Source organism: Cariama cristata, unplaced genomic scaffold, assembly GCF_000690535.1.
Source record: "Cariama cristata isolate BGI_N322 unplaced genomic scaffold, ASM69053v1 scaffold19334, whole genome shotgun sequence".
In the NCBI taxonomy this organism is placed as follows: domain Eukaryota; kingdom Metazoa; phylum Chordata; class Aves; order Cariamiformes; family Cariamidae; genus Cariama; species Cariama cristata.
The window spans coordinates 13,461-33,298 of NW_009612566.1; the positions used below are offsets into that span (position 1 = coordinate 13,461).

Consider the following 19,838-nt stretch of genomic DNA (forward strand, 5'->3'; position numbering starts at 1 on the left):
TTCTGACTACTTGATCTCTAGTTACTTTTTTTTTCCACCCCAGACTATGAACTCCGTAGTTGTCTCCTCTTCCTGCTGCCAGTGTTTGCCTTTGCTGTTCAGTTTTGGGATTCGTCCTGTGCTGAGCTCTTAGTCATTTTGTAGCATCTTTATTGCTTATACAAGTGATAGATCAAATAATGTTAAGATTGCAGAAACTAAAGGTTGTTAGGAATAGTTACTTGGCTCCCCATCAGAACTGACTGAGCAGGTGTTCAGATATTTTGCTTTTGATCATGTAGAAGGCTCCATTTGTATAATATTTTGTACTGTAGTTTAGTGTCTGAGATGGCTTACCCTAATTGAAATATTTTAATCTACCTTTTGACCAGGTATCCAGCTCACATTGAAGAAATTGATTATGAAGAAGGAAAAGTACTTATCCATTTCAAACGCTGGAACCATAGATATGATGAATGGTTTTGTTGGGACAGTCCTTATCTGCGTCCCTTAGAGAAAATACAGTTAAGAAAAGAAGGATTACATGAGGAAGAAGGTTGTGCAGTAAGTAGAAAACAGAGGACATTTGAGTATGTAACAGTTCAATGTGCGGTTGTATGAATTATGACCGTTAAAATGCTTGACTGTTGTTGTGTTGCCTGCTGTATAAGTTTTATGATTTATTGTAAATACTGGAAAATGAATCATTTTAATGTTTTAATGAAGTTGTATGTCTCAGTAATTCTCAGATGAAAACACTTGTAATGACTGTCTTGTAGGGATTTCATATAAATGATCAGGTGTTGGCATGCTGGTCTGATTGTCGCTTCTATCCAGCCAAAGTTACTTCTGTTAACAAAGATGGTAAGGACTCACTTTTGGTTTTGTCATCCTTGTTAGTAACGCATTTCTAATTGTATTCTAACCTTTTTGCTTAGGTGGAGAGATAGTACAGCAGTCAGAAGACAACTATGAAAAGTTTTCTTTTCAGTTATATGTTTTAGTCTGCCATCAACTTTTTTAACCTAACCTCTTATCCTTTTCATGAGATAAAAGAACTTTCTGCTGGGGTATCCAGTCAGTAATTGCTTTAAGTATATATTTGGGAAAGATTGTTTCTTCTTGACAATAAATTTAAGAGATGCATGTAACCACAGTAAAACTAGTGTCAGAGCTGCAAAATCCCTTTAAAAATAGGGGAGGAAAAAAAAAGCACAGCCATGCTTCTCATTTTTGAATATCAGTGAGGAACCGTGAAGGGCTTTTTCTTCTGCTGTGCTTTGTTTTAGATTGACTGTATGTTGTAAGATCAAGGAGAAAAAGTCCATGTAATTATCTATTGGAGTATTCCACCAAAAATATGTTGGGGTTTTGTGACGAAAGTATATCTAAGGAGCAACTCTAAGCTTGCACCTTTACACTTACCATAATTATTTTTGATAATGTCAGTGTTTCTCCCTTACCTAGCCTGTGCTGTTGAAGTTTCTAACACCACAGATAAGGCAGCTTTTATCTAGATCTAAATATGCAGCTAGAGTATTGGAGCTGTTAGCAAATCCTCTGTTAAATAACTTTTGATCTTTAAACTCTTACACTTTATTTTCAAATTTTAGGTACGTACACTGTGAAATTCTATGATGGTGTAGTTCAGACTGTCAAAAACATTCATGTCAAAGCTTTTTCCAAAGATCAGGTGAGTATTGTGTTTGTGCTACTAGTGTATTCTAAAATTGACAGTTCAGGTGGTTAGATTTGATGGATTATAAAATTTGAAATTAGTGAAACATCTCTATTGCTAACATACAATGCATCTGAAATAAAATCTGTTAGAAGTTTATGCATGGTATGATTTGTAAAGCTCTCAGGTTCATGTTCTTATGAACGCATCTCTTGAACTAGAGAAGTCATAGGCATATAAATAAAACAACTTTCTAAAAATCATTGGAAGATAAAGAGTGTACATAGTAAAGCTAGTGGTAGGTTATTGAAACACCCTTTGGTTGTTTCACCAGTTTGAGATTAGTTTAAATACACGGATCTTAAAAATGATAGGATGGAAACTATGGAGAGGAGAGAAACTATTCTGTCCCAAAGTAACTACTTGATTGTCTTGAGACTTTTAAGGAATCTGTCTAGTAATCTTTCACCTGACAACATTTGAGAAGATAAGCTTTTTTACTAATCCACATTCTGCTTCTGTGATTTGGCTGTTCTACCAACCCTTCACCTCCTCAGTACTGTGGGTTCAACCTTCTGCTCGTGATGGAAAGTAGTAGTGAGGCATTCTAGGAAAAAAAAAATACATCTTTTTTTGGTCCTGCTTATGGTGAGAAGGAAGGAGTGCTGCTTTGTACTTCAGTTTTCATGTGTGCGCACTTTGTAGGAAAGGCTGACAAGTCTAGTCCTATGTAGCTTGCTTGAAACTTCTTGGGTACCTGCTTCAGTATAGTTTTCACTACAGGAATGATTTTAAGTTTGAGATCTTGCCATACATTCCTGTGTGGTAGTCGTAACCTGTGTTTTTTAGTCATGCCTTCTTCTTTTCTAGCTTTCTGGAACTTCTAAGTTTGAGCAAAGGAATTGAATCCCTTCCCCCAACACAAACCTTAAATACAGATTCCAATAATTAATATTAATGGGTACAGTTTAAATCTGTTGTGAAGAGGCATGCCATTCCTTGGAGGACTGTGGATTTGTGGATCTGCCAGACTGGGAGGAAAAACTATTTCAGATATGCCACAAAGTGCTCTTAATAGATTTCAAATGATAGTAGTTGTGCCTCCTAATAGTTGTAAGGGAACTACCTGAAGAATCTTCATTGCCACACGAAATATTTCTACCATATTTAACCTTAAATACATGAAGTTGAACAATCTGAAGAAATATTCTGCGTAAGAAAGGCAAAGTGTATTTTTGTCTCTCCTCTCTCCTTTAGGGAGTTTCATGTTTCTGCATAGCTTTGGGTAGGTTTTTAAAGGCGTTTTTTTTTCTCCATTTAACCGTTGACAGGGAAGATATCACTTAACTGGATAGATAAGTTATGCTAGAATGTTTTGTTCTGTCGTTTAGCATTAAAAAAAAAAATAAAAGGAGAATTTTCTAGTGACCTCTGTTTACACAATTAGAAGTAAAGTTTAAAAAATAAAAATACTTGAGCCACTGGAGAGGTCAAGATTCAGTTGTGACTGTGAGTTGCTTAGTGTAGATTCAGGTACAGCAGTACTGTAGCAGCATGCTGGCAGTGGAGCACAAGTCTCTTGTTCCTGTTCCTCAGTAGGAAAAGCTATAGCCTTGAGGACACACATGGCTCATATCTTAGCTGTTCTTTACATGAAGAGACCTCAAACCACCTCCTGTTTTCTGAAGGGAGCGATGTAAGCTGGTCATCTTTCTTTTAGTGACAATGTTGCTCTGTCCCTGTGTAGAGAATGTAACATGCTGTATTGAACAGTGATGGTAAGATGCTAATGACCTGCACAGTGTGAATATACTTATGCAAGGACATCCAGCTTTTAAGAGCTCATTAACATCAAATGGTAATTCAGACATACTATATTTATGGTTCAGTTTCTTGAGAATAATTTGATTAAGATGGTTCATGGGTGTTCCAGTACAACCTGCTTGAGTCAAATTGAATCGTTCTATGAGCAGCACAACAAATGAAACCTAATGTCTGAGGGTTATTTTTTGAGATTTGTTTTACTGTTGTTTGATTTTCCACTGAAGCTTCTCCCATAGCTGTGGCATCTAAGGAATTTACAGAAGACAGATTTTTATGTCTGGTAAAAGTGGTGCTGAGACACCTAAGAAGGTGAAAGACTTTATTCCCCTTTGCCTAGCTGTTTTTATGAAATGTACAGCAATTTGATCTCAGATTTTTATAAAGTGATTTTTTTTTTGTTACCTCTGTGCCAAGTATGGTTGAAATAATATCATAGAGGTTGGAGCAGATTGCACATTCACCACTTTATTGCATCAAGATTATTTCTTAGGACTGTGGTCTGAAAATGGCAATGTTAAAAGGTAGCAGGTCATGTGAGACGCATACAGATAGGAAGATTGGGGTGGGAAGAGGGAAGATGTAGTGTAGTACAAGGAGATAGTGAGTTTTAAGTGTATTCTCAGAATTTTGTTTAACTCAAATCAGCTGTTCCACTTTCTTTCCTGAAGGAGGTATTGAGATATTTAGCCTTTCTTGTTCTGTGATCCTTGTTCAGAGTTTAAGCTTGTTGTCCCTTGCAGAACTGTGACTGGAAAGGAGTATGGTTGCTCTTTAATACTTCATGTTATTATGCAACAGGAAGAGGGAAGTTAGTTCAGCTAAAGGCACTGTTGACACACGACCAAATAAAAATTATTAATCCAGGTGCAAAGTTAGAAGGTTTCTGTTCATCAGAGCAGAGAACTTCTGGGGCAGCCTGTAGCGGGATTATTGGAAGGGGAAAAAAACAAAATCAGCATCCCCCCCAGGTGGTGGTAACATGACATCTGATCACAAAATGGCAAGGACATTGAGTAGCAGTGACCTGTTGATATAGGGGTGTTCTTCCTGGTTTGGTGGTGTTCTGTAAGAACTATGGGGAAATAAGATTATAGCTGAATATTGTATCAGTAGTTTACTGGCCAGGGACTATAAAAAATTTTATGCTCTCTCATGCTGAATGCAAATCAGAGAAAGACAAAGTGTAAAATTTTGTTTTTAAATTTACCTAAATTTTAACGTTATGTGGTTCCTGATGAAGTCGGTGATTGCAGTGGCTGTACATGACTCTTTACTTACCACGTTTCAGTAGCAGTGATAACTAGAAGCTAATACTGATCTGTTTTGAATGAGACACATTTGTGAAAGGAAAACAGTTTTTGCATCCAAGTGATGGAGCTGTTGGCCCTTTTCTGTGCTCTTGACTCTCACCGTTTCTTCAGTGTCCCAAGTAGGCTTTGAGTAGTACTGTGCAAGCTAGTACGGACCTAACCTGCACATGAGAACGAAGAAACAGCAAATCTCTTATGCCACTGACTTGTAAAAAGAGTGAGTCTTTTGCACTGTCCTGTTGAAGCTGTATGGGTCCTTGAACAGTTCAGGTGCCTCTAAGTTTTAGTCTGTGGGTTGTAATAGAGTGTATGCTTATATCCTTTGAAAAAACTGGACAAGGATGCAAATCTGCTAAATACAAAGGCAGGGGAGGACTTTTGGATTGCAGTAAGTTAATTTTCATATGTCATTCTCTTTATTCTAGAATATTGTGGGTAATGCTAAGCCTAAGGAAAGAGGTAATGAAATTCCGTCATCTCCTGAAAAGCGGGAGAAATTTAAAGAACAGAGGAAAGCAACAGGTAATGCAAAGAAAGACAAGGATGAAAAGACATTAAAGACTGAGAAAAGAGTTAAGCAATCTGATAAAGAAGGAAAGTTGGTAGTCATCTCAGAAAAAGGCAAGGTCTCGGAAAAGAATTTATCTAAGAATGGAAAAGAAGATAAAGAGAATATATCGGAGAATGATATGGAATATTCAGTAGATAAACAAATTGAGAAGAAGCCTGAGAATGACAACGTAAAGAGTCCACAGGAAAACACGAAAGAAACTAAACGAAAACGTGGAAGACCGCAAAAAAACAAAAAAAAAAGGGAGAGCCCCGCCGATAACACCTCCAACGGGTATGTAGCTAAACTTAAATGTTTAGGCTACGTATCAGAACCTTTCTAAACTCACCTAAAGGAATGAAAAATATCTTGCTCTTTCTCTAAGTCTCTAGAAACTTGTAAAAAAACTTTTAACTCATCTTTGTTCAGGCTTGGTTAGGACAGCTGAGAGCATACTTGCCAGGTTTGGAGCTTCAGTGGTTTTGTCAGAAGTTAGATTTAGGCAAGTAATCTTCATATATTATAAAACATGTCTGCAGTAGGATTAAATGCTAATATGTAGACTTTGGAAAGCCAGGTGAAACTGTATTTATTCAAGTCTGGTATTTTAAATTGTGAGGCTTGGGAATTCATAAAGAACTTTTTTTTAAAGAGTTTTGCAGCTTCATATCCAGTCAGTTTTTGCTCTCTCTGTAAATACGTAGAGCCAAGTCCTCAGACGCTGCAACCCATAACTTTGGAGTTAAGACGTCGGAAAATACCTAAAGGAGGTGAAATTCCATCAAAGCGTCCCAGGATTGAAAAAAACTTGTGTGAGTGTTTTGGTATTCAGCTCTTACAGTATTTGTACGTGCAAGTTCTTGAAGCTTGCGGGGCGGGGGGGGGAGTCTGTAATACTAACTTTGAACTGCGATACATGAAATGGCTGAAATGCAGGACCTATTTTTCTTAAATTGGCCATTCATATGCAGCATCATCATGCTGAAATTACCTCCTAAATCTTAGAAGCTGGGTTTGGATAAAGGAGCCACAAGCTGTAAGTCTTGATGCAGAAGTTCATAGTGTGAGAAACATTCACCTATGTAGTTTTTAGGAGAGGACAAAGTCTGTGAGGCAAAGATTTATTTCAGCACTGGGTGCACAGGAGATACCTCCGTGATCCTCCTGCATGCACACTGGTTGGTCTCACTTCCACATATTTATTTAGGACAGTCATTCGTATTCATGCCATTTTTCAGAAGTCTTATACATATTCAAATGATTTCCTCGAAGTTATTTACATATCTGTGCCCTCCCACTTGCATCTGCGCACTGTTTTCTGGGGGTCGTCTTTGAAGGTCATGGTGTGAAGGCTCAAAGTCTTCCTCTTGGTTGAACTTTTGACCTCCTTATTCCGGCACCTTCACTCTGTGTTCCAGTTACATAACAAAACTGCAAGTTGACAGGTAATCTTTCTTCCATATAAGGGCGGGAAGGTGACAACCAAGCTAAGATAAGTGGTATCAGCTAAAGCAGCTTGACCCTGTACCCAAATACACGTTTCCCTGTCTCTGTCCACATACTTGGGTCCTTGGAGGCTTACATTGTTTCCGACTGCCTGTGTGTTACGGCTTAAACAAAACTACATTATTTATCACAATAGACATAGGGGAGGCAGTGATTATATTGCCGCCAATACACAGAAGGTTATAAAAACCTTCTTCTAGTTGTAGGAACTCTTTAGTTACTAGGTGGAGGATCTACCACATTGCTTAGCAAAGAAGCTTTAATACTAGATAAATATTCATGTCACTGCAGTCTGATCGCTTCTGCTTTATCTTGGTATACTGTGTAGTGATGTTTAAGAACTTGAGTGTGTTGATGAGGAAAGAAAATTATATTCTCTGTAGTAGTATTGTGAACAAGGAGATGAAGATCTGAAGAAGGCTCTTTTCCTTCTTTAGGACCTCAAAGTCTTAAAACTTCAGTGTGCTTACGTTATGCAGCTTAGGGTCAAAGTTGTTTGTGCATCTGTATTGTCTCATCGAACTTCTAGTATTACTTAGGTCTGTGGGATGGTTGCTGTTTAAAGGAATGTTTTACCAGTAAGATCTTGATCTGTATTCCTACTTCAAATCGGTTACTAAAAGGAAAAGTTGAGAGGCCTATAAGATAGGCTTTTGCTGTATTTTTAATGCTTATTTATAACGGTCAGTATGATTAGTCAGTATGATTAGACCTCAGAGAGGTCTAATCACCAGGGATGTTTAGCTTTTGCTATTAACCTCAGTCCTTTAAAAACCCCACGCTTTCAAACTGTAGCTGGGAGGAGAGATCTTTAAAGTTTGCTTGAGCTATTTAGTAATGCTATAACTGCATGGTACCGTTAAATTTGTCTATTCCAGCTCAGGAAAAATCGAAGAACTCTTCAGATAACCCTGAAAGAGATCAAATCAGGAGACGATCTTCAAGACTCTCATCTAGCATTAGCCATGAGATTTTAAATACAGATCATGTCACAACTTCAACGGAAATTCAGCCTTTGAAAGATGCAGTATCTAACCAAAAGGAATCTGAGAAGGGTAAGCACCTTCCTGGTATACTCTGGATTTGTGGTGGTATGGCAGTCATCTAGTTGTTGCAAGCACTGTATTTTCACTTGCATGACCTGCAGGCTTTATATCTGCAAGTAAACCTGATTTCATCAGCATTACAGAGAAAACTCAAGTTTATATCTCTCTCTTGCTGCCCTGGTTGCCTTTTGCTTTTGGTTCTGTGTCCATCAGTAACTCTAATGTTTCCCTCTCATGGTGGGAGCTTTTTCCGGTATAGGGATAACTGACCTGGCAAAAGAACAGCTCCATAGGTTGTAAAATAACTTAAAGGAAATGTTGTGGTTGTTTTTTGGTTTTCTTCTAAGGGATGCAGGTTGTGCTTGTGAAAATGAGGTAATTACAATGTTTTAACACTTTGAGACTGAAGAAGTAACCCAAATGCTAAACTTACAATTTAACCCTTTTGTTGAACACTTTGTCTCCACCCAGTCTAAGAATAGTGCTCCCTTTTTCTGCCCTGTGCTTCACTGCCTTTCCCTTTCAGGGAGATCTGTGTTGATGGTTTGAAGAGACCTGTCCCATTTTAGGCTATAAAGAGTTTGCAGCCTGTGTGTTTCTAAGCAGCTGTAAATTTAGAGGGTTGCTACAGATAGCTGTGTTGTAAAAACTTAATTTTGTGTTAATACAACAGCAAGCAGTCTGAGTGTGGATGGATGTTAGTCTCCACTGTAATGTAATGAACACACACATAAATGTACTGGAATATGCATTTGTATGCACTTTACTTAATGAAATTTTTTTTTTCCATTCTAGTCCAGTTAGAAATTCCTGTTGAATCTGACCAAAGTTTAACTGAACAAGGATCTCCTGGAAACACATCACATAGCACAGCACTCAGTACAGATGCCAGTTTACAGGAAGAAAAAGTTGAAGACACTGAGTCTTCCTCTGTTACTGTCAGGACTCAAGAACCTTCTGCTGCTACAGGTTCAAATTTTGATTTCGTATTTAATATTGATACATTTCTTAAGGCAACTGGTGCCAGATGTTTCATGCTTGTATGAGTATCATTAACAAAAATTATGTGTTCTTGCAATGTTAACCACAGGGGAAAATGCATATTTTTGTTCCTTATGGACTCAGTTTTGATCTTATGTTTTGGAGATTGACAGCAATCCTCCAAAAAGTGAAAACCATAATTTTTTAATGACTGGGTGTAGTATTTCTAACATGTGAATGGTGAAACTAACAAATGCTTGTTTTCAGGTTATAATTCGATGTTTGTAATTTTGGATTAAGTTGGACTAACATCTTAAAAGATCAGGTTCTTTTGTAATGTCTGGGCTGCAGGTAAGTGGTAGCATTGATGTTTGGGAATCCTGATTGTGCGTTTCTATACCCTTATGTTTTGGCTTCTATTATACTTAAGACCTGGACTATTTAGAGGTTTTAGTGCAAATTTATGAAATAGTTCAAACATTTCAGTGTCTGTCTTAAGAGAAGGTGGAATATATACATTGGTAGCTGGGCAGTGTACTTTCCTTGCTTTTTCAAATTAAAATTTCCTATACAGATACTAGACTATGCCAAAACAGTGCTGTCCCATGATTATTTCTCGTAACTTTTAATACTTGTGTCCGCAGCTAGCTGGGGAAACCTTGAACTATGAATTCCCTAATTTATACTCTAACAAAGAAGTTTAATTTTAAGTGGAACAGAGCATTTAGAGGTATTTAAAGTTGTTCAGCATTGCTAGAGTAATCTGTATGTGCTAGCTTTCATCCTCTTTGTTGGTTTTCCATGTTTACCCTCCTACTTGCGTATGTCCTCTTTCACCAACTCTGGTGTAACTGTACAAATGAAACGTCCTCTTCCTTTGCCACCTATGTGTACCTCCAGTGCAAGAAGGAATTTAGCTCTTTTCCTTTGTTCAGGTTTGATGTGTAAATGGTCTTTTACTATTTAAAAATTAGAGCTCTTTTGATCTTGCTCTCCTTCCTAACCACGCTGATGATATATTCACCTGTATTCTAAATATGATATATCCAGAGTCTTTTCAGTTGATGCATGTTGGGGCCATGCCTTTCCTTCCCTATGTTCTGGCAGTGAATTCAGAAGATACGGAGTGGCTGCAGATTCTTTTTCCTAGTCAGGCTGCTGTGTCCTTTTCAGTCCGTAAAGTACTTTTGGGTTTAACCTTTTTTTAACTGATGGATTGTAGTTTGTTTTGGCTCTTGAAGGCAAAACCACTGTTTGGCAGTTGCACCTGAACAGAATGTTAATCTCTCCGATGCCAAGGAAATGCCATTGCTCTCTACTAACTCTGAGTATGTGAGCTATTGACAGCCTGCCTGCAAATCTCCGAAGCAAAGGAAGGACATAAAGTGTTGCCTTTTTAGTATTAAACGTTTGTAGCGCCAGCAATGTTAGCAGCTAGTGCTGTGCTTTGTAGCTCTTTCCTTTGCAATTGGAAGTTCCTTTCATCCAAGGTGCCCTTGAAACTGAAAAGCATCCTTGAATGTATTTGTAAGATGAACAGCCATGTCCTGTTTGCAGATTTTCACCCTGGAGTTGCTTTTGCAGATGGCAGGAGGGGCTGTCTGCTGTAGCAGCAAAGGAACGTTAATTTTTTTTCCTCCTTCATTGGTTCTCTACAAGATGTCCCTGGAGTTCTTAACAGAAAGACTACAGACACTTGTGTCACTGGGAGTGCAAAGAAATGCTAACAAGCAGTGATGCTTCTTGATCTTGTTGGAATCTTGTGCTTCAGGCAAGCAGAAAGGGTGGTGGCTGCACATGAGAAAGTGTGTAGGTACAGGCATGGCTCCGAACAGGTGGAGTGAACTGAATTCCTCTGAGGTGAGATGTGCAGGACTTGCACCTTAGAGACAGCTCTTCTAAGATACAGCAGGTCATAGCAATTTTTAGAACTGAAAGAACTTTTAGTATGTCTGAAAGTACTTTTTAGCCTCTGGCAAACTATGTAATAGAAGAGAAGGTATGGTAAAACTTTCCAGTACAGTGGATGCAGTCACCTTTTGGATGTGCTTTATGTAGGAAACCAGTATGATAGAGTGCTTTTTAACTTCAGTGATCTTGCATGGTAAACTTACTGCTTTTCTCAAAGTTTGTTTCTTAGCTGACAAACCATTTAACCTTCTATTTTGTAAATTCCTGCAAATTTTCAGTTTGAAGTGTAGCATTTTTAAGATGACTGTTATCTTTTGTATAATCTTTTGGGGGTACTTGTTGAACTACAGATTGACAAACAACAACTTTGATAAGATCTGAGAATCTGCAGAATGGTAAAGCTTTTTGAAAGAACCGCACTTTATTAACAGTATGGCAAATCTGTGTTAATGGTTACAGATGTTCTTCCAAACAGTTAATGCAGTATTAAGAAGGCATCTACTGCCATTGCCTTTGTAAAATAATCCAGAAGTAGTCAGAGAATATCCTCGAAAATAAAGAAGATTTTAGTTGGTATTGTAATGTGTAATCACAAAGCTTTGGGGTTAGTGGTCAAATACTACTAAAAAATGCTGCCTGCAAGGGCATGTATTTTCTAACTTAAGTACTCATTTAGGATGTAAAGCTTTTCCAGGTGTTTCACAATGTCGTAGTTTCAAGTAACTATGATATCAAAGATGTTTTTTTTTTTTTTTCCTGGTGTAATGAACTGGGGTGTTGTCATAGCTGTATGGTCATCTTCAAAGAAGGCTTCTTTTAAAAAAAAAGGAAAGTTTGGGGATCTGAGTTCAGGGCTATAAGTTCAGAGCTAGTACATACTCAGGAGTATGTGTTAGGGTTTACAGCAAACAAATCACTTCTAGTGACTATGAAAGCACAAATAGACAAAACAGACTTGGTTATGTGAAAATGTTACTTCTCTGTGTGTGTGTTGCTGATGGGGAAATCTCTTCTCCTTCCATGAAAAAACTTTAGGGAAATGATTGATAGATGTAAGGATTTAAGTTAAATGAAAATACCAGCAGATTTTTTTTCTTCTACTCGCATACTTTCTGCTTGAGATTACAGATGCAGTTTACATTTGCCTTGTTTTATCCCCTTGAACTTGTGTAATACGTGTTGGGGTGAGATGCTGTGTTTTGTAAGGGAGGAAGTAGGGAGAGGAATTCACTTGTACATTTGAAATTTATAAAATAGTATTTCTCAATTCCATTTTTTTAGCATTGGGGATCATAATTTTGGCGGAAGGTAGATTGGGCAGAACACCAGTATAATGCTAGTGTGTGACTGAACCATTGGGAGTTCAAAAAACCTGATCCCTTTGGATACCTTTTGCCATTATTACCACTTCTCTCTGACTTCCTGATGTTTATATTGCTGAGCATTTGTAACTTGGGCTTAAACTGGGGAGAATTCCAGCTGAATGCACAATACCTACGTGCGTGGTGTTGGTCACACCGATGTGATGTGCAGGATGTGGCTTTCCCCTGACCTTGCTGAGTTGGATACAAGCCATAAATCTGTGGGAACACGACTTGGTTCACTTACCTACCCAAAGCCTCTGGTGTAGCTTGTGTGCTCCAGGCACTGGCACTTCTGTCAGTACTTGAGTGAGCTGGATTAAAGTTAACTCAGGAGTATGCACTTACACTGAATTCTGACCTGAAGTTCAGCACTGTGGTGGTGTCTGAAAATCTCCACTTCTGAGCATGGATTTAATTTCATTTAATTAAAGCCATCTGATTTAACATTAGAAGTGCCAGACATGTACCTGGGTGGATATCCAGATCTGGCAAGCAGGTGTTTTTATTGGAGAAGACTATTAAGGATGGGGAATAAGAACTGTACAGGGTCTTTTTGAGTAAATACTGTCACCTGAAGTCCAAAGAAAAATATCTGTTTCCATACTTAACAGACATTAAAAATGTTATTAACAAGTGGTTTGTTCATAAAGAGTTTCAAAATCCATAGATCCTGTCATGGATGGATCTTCTGTAATTAAAAGTGGATCTGTGTTTTCGTGTACGTGCTTCTGCCTTACTCGTGGGATCGTGCCTGTACATTCTGGTGCCGATGAACCGGGGATGGGGAAAGCATCTGGCTTGGGCTCTCGCCTGGGAGCAGCCTGTGTGCGCAGCGGCATGGCAGAGGCCTCTCCCTGTGGGATCTGAAGACATCTCAGAAAATCGCCGGTGGCTTCCTGCTCTTCAGGGGCTGGTGGTGGTGGTAAAGAGTCTGAGCATGCCGTCCTAAAAATAACTGGTGTTGGAGGCTGAAAACCAAGTTAACTTACTTTGTGGGTAACTACCAAGGGAACAGATGGACATCTCTCCAAACACTAGTAACTGTATGGCAGGCAGTTACGTTCTCAGACTGCTGTGTGTGTTAGAGACTTGGGGTTTGGAAAGGGGAGAAGTATATTGTCAGGGTAGGTGGTGTGGGTGGAAAAAAGGGATGTTTCTTATGTACAAGATTCCCACAAAATAAAGCATGGAAGCTAAGGTCAGAGAGAACTTCTAGTACTTAGAATAAATGCAGTATTGTAACCCAGTACTAACTTTTTTATTTGTCTGTAGGCTTTAATTCTAGTCATTTGATGGGAATTCACTCTTTTCCTGTGGGAAAATACTACAAAACATAATAAAATGAACAACTTTCATTTTTCTTCAGTGTGTTATGTTAATGTTGTTTTGGCATGGGTGAGCAATGCACCCTGGTAATACTAGTTTGAACTTGCATGATGTATAGGAAGAACATGGTTTTTATAGCATTAGAATATCAGGAATTTTTGAGGGCAAAAGTACTCCTTTTAAAGAGTGTTTTCCCAATCACTGGTTGGTAGATGACTCAAGATTTATAGTAGTTGCAGACATTTGTAACGGCAAATACAATTTGGAGTGTTTATATGCTTTAAAATGTGTATGCCTGTAATACTGCCTTTTCAGAACACATAGCGTTACTTGTCAAAACTTAAGTTCCTTTTTTAAAATTTTCAGCAAAATTCTGGTGAATTACATGTACTAGAGGATAAAAATCCTATTCTGCTGGTTTTTGGCTTCTCTAATGTATGGACCAGCATTGGTGATTAGGACTTAGCTAAATCAAGTGGTCTTTCAAAAAAGCAGAGGAGAGTCTGTTGGCAAATTTTTGCAGCTGGTTAAAGCTCTGTTTTGTATATCTGAAAACGGGCTTAGAGGCACTCTGCAGCTGTTTGCCTGACTTTACTGTTACAAACTGATTTGACTTTAAAGGTGAGCTGCCTTTGCTTTGCACAGATCTACTGTCGTGTTTGCAGTTGTATTTCCCAGAACTCTTAGATTACTTTTTTATTTGCATAGACATGCATCAGGGATTCCATTTGTCTTTTACTTACCGCATGTTTTTCTAATTTTGTCGCTTTTAGCTTTGGGTTTCAGTTAAGGAGAAGCATAATGTTTTTGCATCCATTTTGAGAGAGCAGCTGTTTATCCTGCAGCTTACCTAGGTAGGCTTTGATTCCTTCAAGGTGATGTAAAAGTTGTCATTTTAAGCCTAATGATACAGAACGTAGAGAAGTCCATCCTGCCTTGCTCATTTAAAGTCTCTTACAGCTAGTCCCCATGACCTGGACGCAGTGTTTCGGTTGCACCTCAAAGTGCAGGAAAAGCCTTTACATCCACCCATATGCCAGCCCCCTCTAAAGGTATGCCGAGGCTTGCACAGCACTGCACTGTACACCTACAAGCTTTTTGTGCAGTACCGACTTGTCTGTTTTTATTGTTATGAATTTAGTGCCAGCACGGGGAGAAAATGGTGAGTGGAGAATCATATGAAATACTGTCTTGAGTAATTCTTGCCATGTCAAGTAATGTTTGAAGCTCAAAAATCACAACTTTGTATACATGTAATGATCTGTGATTATTGATGCCATATGTATTTATTACACCAAGCATCTACTTGAGTGGATTACGAATGCACTGGGTATGCTTGGATGCTGTCCTTACCTGAAGTAGTTCGAGAAGAGCGATTAGGCAAGATGTTCTTTGTTTCACAGCTGAGATCTTGAAAGACAGAGGTTTTTGAAAATAAAGGAAGAAACATAATTTGGGTGCCTAAATGATGAACAGGAACACTTTTTGGTGAGCTCAGGAAAAACAACACAAGATTTCAGAAGAAATAAGACCAAAGAAGTAGGTAATTAATAAGGAAGCTAGCCCAATGGTGTGAAGTGATCCAGAGCACAGCGTAAAAAGTGTCAGCTCAAGAAAGGTAGTGGTAACAAATAAATAATCTTGAAAATAATACAGATGGAAGCACTGGAAAACATATGTTCGAGAGTGACTTGACTTTTGGTTCAACAGCAGGTGAAGGAGAAATTTGATTTTTTTGCTCAGTATTTCTGTGAAGACTGGGAAATAGAGTCTAGAAGTCTCATCAGCTTAACAGGTAGTTCTGCGTGAAGATCTAATGGCTAGAAATGGCAGCAAGGCCAGCTTTAATTGGGGGAAAACACTAAGTGTTCCATGCACTGTTGACTTTCCGGGATAGCTTACCAATGTGTTGCAGAAGATGCCTCGGGATGGCAGACCTTCAGTCAAGATAGTGTTCTACTGCCAAATGTTCCTATCCCAGCCAGAATCAATTCAAACAAAGAATTGGTGGTGGTGGGGAAAATCTCTTGTGGACTCAGAAGCTTCACACGGTGGCGTTTTACTGTAAACTTACTGCTAAAGGTGGTCCGCTTGAGCCTTGGATAATACAGCACAATGGGAAGTTAGAGAAGTTGCTGACTTGAATGCTGAAGGGATGTATTTTTTTCGCTCTGTAGTGAAAGTTAAAGGAGACACTGTTGTTTGACCGTGAACCTCTGTTTAATACTGTAATGGCTAATTGAATGCCAAGTGAGGAGTTTTAATTTTGGTTATCAACGTGGAAGAAACCGCAGGTGGTAGGTCTGTCATTAACTTTCCTCTGTACTCGGAGAAAACACCCACCAAGCTCCTCTGAAAAGGCAAGTGCCTGAAAACCTGAAGCTAATACAACAGAACTTTCTCTCCATAGAAACCAGTTTTAGTACCATGTGTTGTGAGCAAAATTTGTATATGTGTGTAAGGATGGAAGTTCCCCCCTTTAGATGCTGGTGTCATGAGTTGGCTTCAGAGCGCTTGGCTGGGAGCACAGGATCTGCAGAGGCTTTTGTGGGTGGCAGAGTTGGGCCTCAGCTTCCTGCTGCGCCGGGGTGGCAGGGTGTTCTGTTCTGTTACTTGTAAAGAAGGAAAATGCCCCCAGATGTGGTGGTGATAATTTAACCTTTGTCTCAAACTGTGTGGGATTGTCTTTGCTTTTATTACTGTGAATAGATTCCTTTTGCATGTTGCAGTAAGTTTGTGTGTTGTGGTTTGTTTTTTTTTGTCTGCTTTCTTTCCCCGTACCCTGTGTCTTTGTTACCTCTGTTTCTAAACTTCAGCTAACATGATCCTGTGCTCCTCTTCTAGCTTGTAGCTGATCAGTTAGAAGCCATTCCCTGTATCTTCTCCAGAATTTGTCCATCTCAATGGAGGGGAAGTGCTCTGAGCTTGGATACAGGGCCTCATCATGACAGTTGTGTGATGGTATAATAGTTTCCCTTATCATCTTCGTAATACTTTTTCGCTAAATCTTCAGACGCCATTACTCCCTTCTACTGCAGTTAAGTTTTCCCATCTTCATGTTAGTTACTAAATGAAACAAGTTCTCTTTCATAGTCCTGAATGCTGGTTTTTAGCTTTACAATCAAGAGAACTTTTCTGCACTTGCTTTCACTAAACCCATGGGCCATATCACTGACCATCCCTGAAATAGAAATGTTTTTTCATTCTTTATGAATGCCACTTTTGATGGTGTACAATATATTTCGATTTCGGTATTGGCAAACTTTGTCATTCTGCAAGTGTGATCCAATTGTCTGGCTTTGTTGCAATCTTAGTATCGTAATTGCTTGAAGCAGGATCCCTATCAGCATGTTCTTAATATGGCTATGCCAAAACGTCTTTCTCTTTCTCCTTGTCATTATCTCTGTGAAACACCCAAAAGCAGTGTCTTCATTTTTACTATTTTCTTCTCAAAGCTGAATGAATATTCTTTCTTTTAACCAGTCTGATGTACATATGACTTCTTAATCCTTCCCTGTACATCAGCCTTCATAGTACCATTACTTGTTTTTTCTCTATGAATGACTTCAAGTTTTGTTTCTTTGTCATAACACAGTCCTTAAAAACTGAGTGTGCTTCAGATGCAGCTATCTAGGATACTTTTCTTCGCTATGACATGATCTTTAAGTGTGCAGCTCAGTAACACTCACCATTTTTGCTGCTACATGCTAAAAATTTCTGAACAAGCTGTCCTGTGTTCTTACACCAAGATTGTGTTGGCAGTACCTTTAACACTCCCATTCAATGTGTTCCTGTATAGGTGCACTTGTGGAAAGTCTTATTCTTTCTGCTCTTACTCTTGTTTGTAATGTTTCTGAGTCCTTTTGTGTTCCTTGTTTTCAATTACTTCTAATACAATGTCTTAATTTTAATTTGCGTGCTGCATACCTTTGGTTTTGCATCACTGTTGCTAGGTCTGGGTCTTAGCTTTAAACACTACTTCTTTCTTAATCCTCCAAGTTTGGAAACACTTGGGAATATGGAAATAATACTTTCGTACTGGTGAAACAAATGGAAAAATGATATTTGGAAGCTGTTTTGTTAAAAATGATGCCTCCTTTCCACTGTCCTCTAGTGAGTGAGGGATTTTTTTTTTTTTGATGCTGTGTGCGTTTTAGTGATGGATAATTGCCTGGATCTCTCTGTATCTCTGTTTTCAAATTTCTACCTCTCCTCTTGTTTTATCGGGTACAGATACTGGTGACAGTAATCTAATTTACTCTTAGTACAAAATGTTTCTTTTGTGTATCTCTTAGTGAAAACATGACTTACAAGTTTCTGAAGTGCTGGAAGAAGAAATAGGAATTTAGCAGATCGAGTTTAGGTATAGGCCTGGGTTGCACAGCAGTGCTCTGTAAAACAGATGCCTTGAAACATTCTTCCATTTGAGTCTGAAAACTTTCCTTGCTTTTTTTTGAGAAACTAATTAACTGTAGCTTGTAGGAGACATTTTGTAACAGATGCAAGCAATTGTCATTTTGCTTAGTTTCATTCTTTCATTGCTGCTTGAAAATTGAAATAAGTTTCATTTTTACTTGAAAAATGTAGTTGTGATGTACTGCTTCCATTGTTCTTGGAAGTAACCAGACTTTGCTGGTAAGACAAAGCATCCAGAAAGCAGGTAGCAAAATAACTATAAGCAGAGAAGCAGAACTGTTTTCCTTGGAAAGTGCTTTCACCAATGATGTGAACAGCCATTAGCAGTTAAATAAATACTTAATAGAACATAATCCTCAGTGGTCTGACTAAAATACACAATATCTGTGTAATTCAGTCTCGTGTTTATAGTAGCACTATATACAGTGGTATTAGCTGTTGGGCAAGGGACTCATGGAAGCAAAATGTTGTTTTCTGACTAACTCATTCATAAAAACACTGTCGGAGTGACAAACAAGTTTTAAGAGCATAGTAGGGCAGAGTTTTCCCTTAAAAGCTATTGATCTTCAAGGCGGATACAGCATTAAAATTTTATTTTTAGTGTTACTTAGCTAATATGTTTTAATGCATGCCCATTTCTTAACGTTTTTTTTGTTTTAAGTTTAGGAAACCATTCAATAAATATGGCAAATGCATGGGGGAATTTATCTGTTTTGTTCTTACAGTAACAAAACCTTGTAGGAGAACAGATTTTCTTGCATCAAAAAAAGCTGCAACTGTTGATCAAGATCACAAATTTAGATGCAAGTTCTTGGACTGTTCAAAATCCTTCCGCAAAGCCAAGTTACAGCATTATCACATGAAATACTTTCATGGAGTGGAGAAGGCTGCAGAATCACAGCAGAACCCTGTAAAAAGAAATATTCAAACCAGAGCTTCTTTGGCTTCTGAGAAAGCTAATCAAGAAAGGTCAAAAAGAGGATGGACCACAGCTGGTTCATTGTGTAAGTATGTTGCTGATCTCTTCCTTTTTTTTTTTTTTTTAAACAGCAGCAGGCAGGACAGGCAGGAAAGAGCAGAAACCAGTTTTCTTTTGGGCTGATGGAGCCTCTTTAGGGCTCCATCTTAGCAGATTTCTTTGTGGAGAAGAGGCATAATGTCTGTGAACATTATGTTTTAGAGAAGATAAAACTGAAGACATTCCCTCATCTCAAAATGTAGATCATGTTTTGTAATGAGCTGACTATGCAGCTTCTCTTATTCCTTTGTAACAGCTCACTTGAGTATTAAACCCCTATTCTTTTTTTTAAAACTACAATTCCTTGAGTTCTGACTTCCCTCCCTGGCTTGGCAAGTAACTAAATAGTATTGTTCGAAGACTTTTTATCCTTTTCCGCATTAAGGAAACAGTCTGAGTAACTCCAGTTCTCTCCTATTTCTTGTTTGGTCTTTACATTTCATGGTCTAACTTCAAGAGTAGACTCTGCTAGAAATCCAGTTCCAGTTGCTGCAGTATTTACCATTCTCATTGCTGGAGCTGTGGGCAAAAAAGTCCTAGTATTTAACAAACGCAATTGCTGTAGCTGTGCTTGAAAAAGATCCTCACACAATTGATGGATAGGCAAAAGGGATAGAAACTTAATGGTTAGGAAGAAAATCAGTGCTTAAGTTATAACTGCTTTGCAGTCTTCAGAATCACGTTAACTTCTTCGCTGTCTCGTTCTCTGAAGCGCGTTCTTCCTAGGGTCTTGCGTAACATCAGAGTGGCAATCTAGGATTACTTGTGAACTGCAGTGGGGGTGTTGATAATCTATCCAAATGTTGTTCTTGTGGGCTGACTTCTCTTTGTACTGTCAGTCCATAAAAATTATAATCTCTTTTGTCTTCTGATTGAGCCTGTTTTATAAAATCCAACTTTCTCTTTGCTGAATTCCCTGGTGTTTTTTT

The 19,838-nt window shown here is 38.4% G+C and overlaps 1 protein-coding gene across 1 annotated transcript in view; it reads left to right on the forward strand.

Annotated features, from left to right (window-relative positions):
- The window catches only part of LOC104160559 (PHD finger protein 20-like), a gene marked incomplete at its 3' end in the record, with an annotated part of 24,582 nt that extends 5,687 nt beyond the window's left edge, over positions 1-18,895 (forward strand). The window contains exons 2-10 of the mRNA XM_009698702.1: positions 372-543; positions 759-843; positions 1,593-1,672; positions 5,217-5,574; positions 5,606-5,635; positions 6,046-6,153; positions 7,726-7,902; positions 8,689-8,862; positions 18,617-18,895. Coding sequence (XP_009697004.1) covers positions 372-543; positions 759-843; positions 1,593-1,672; positions 5,217-5,574; positions 5,606-5,635; positions 6,046-6,153; positions 7,726-7,902; positions 8,689-8,862; positions 18,617-18,895 — 1,463 coding nt within the window. The remainder of the gene's footprint in view (positions 1-371; positions 544-758; positions 844-1,592; positions 1,673-5,216; positions 5,575-5,605; positions 5,636-6,045; positions 6,154-7,725; positions 7,903-8,688; positions 8,863-18,616) is intronic.
- Between the last annotated feature and the right edge of the window lie 943 nt (positions 18,896-19,838).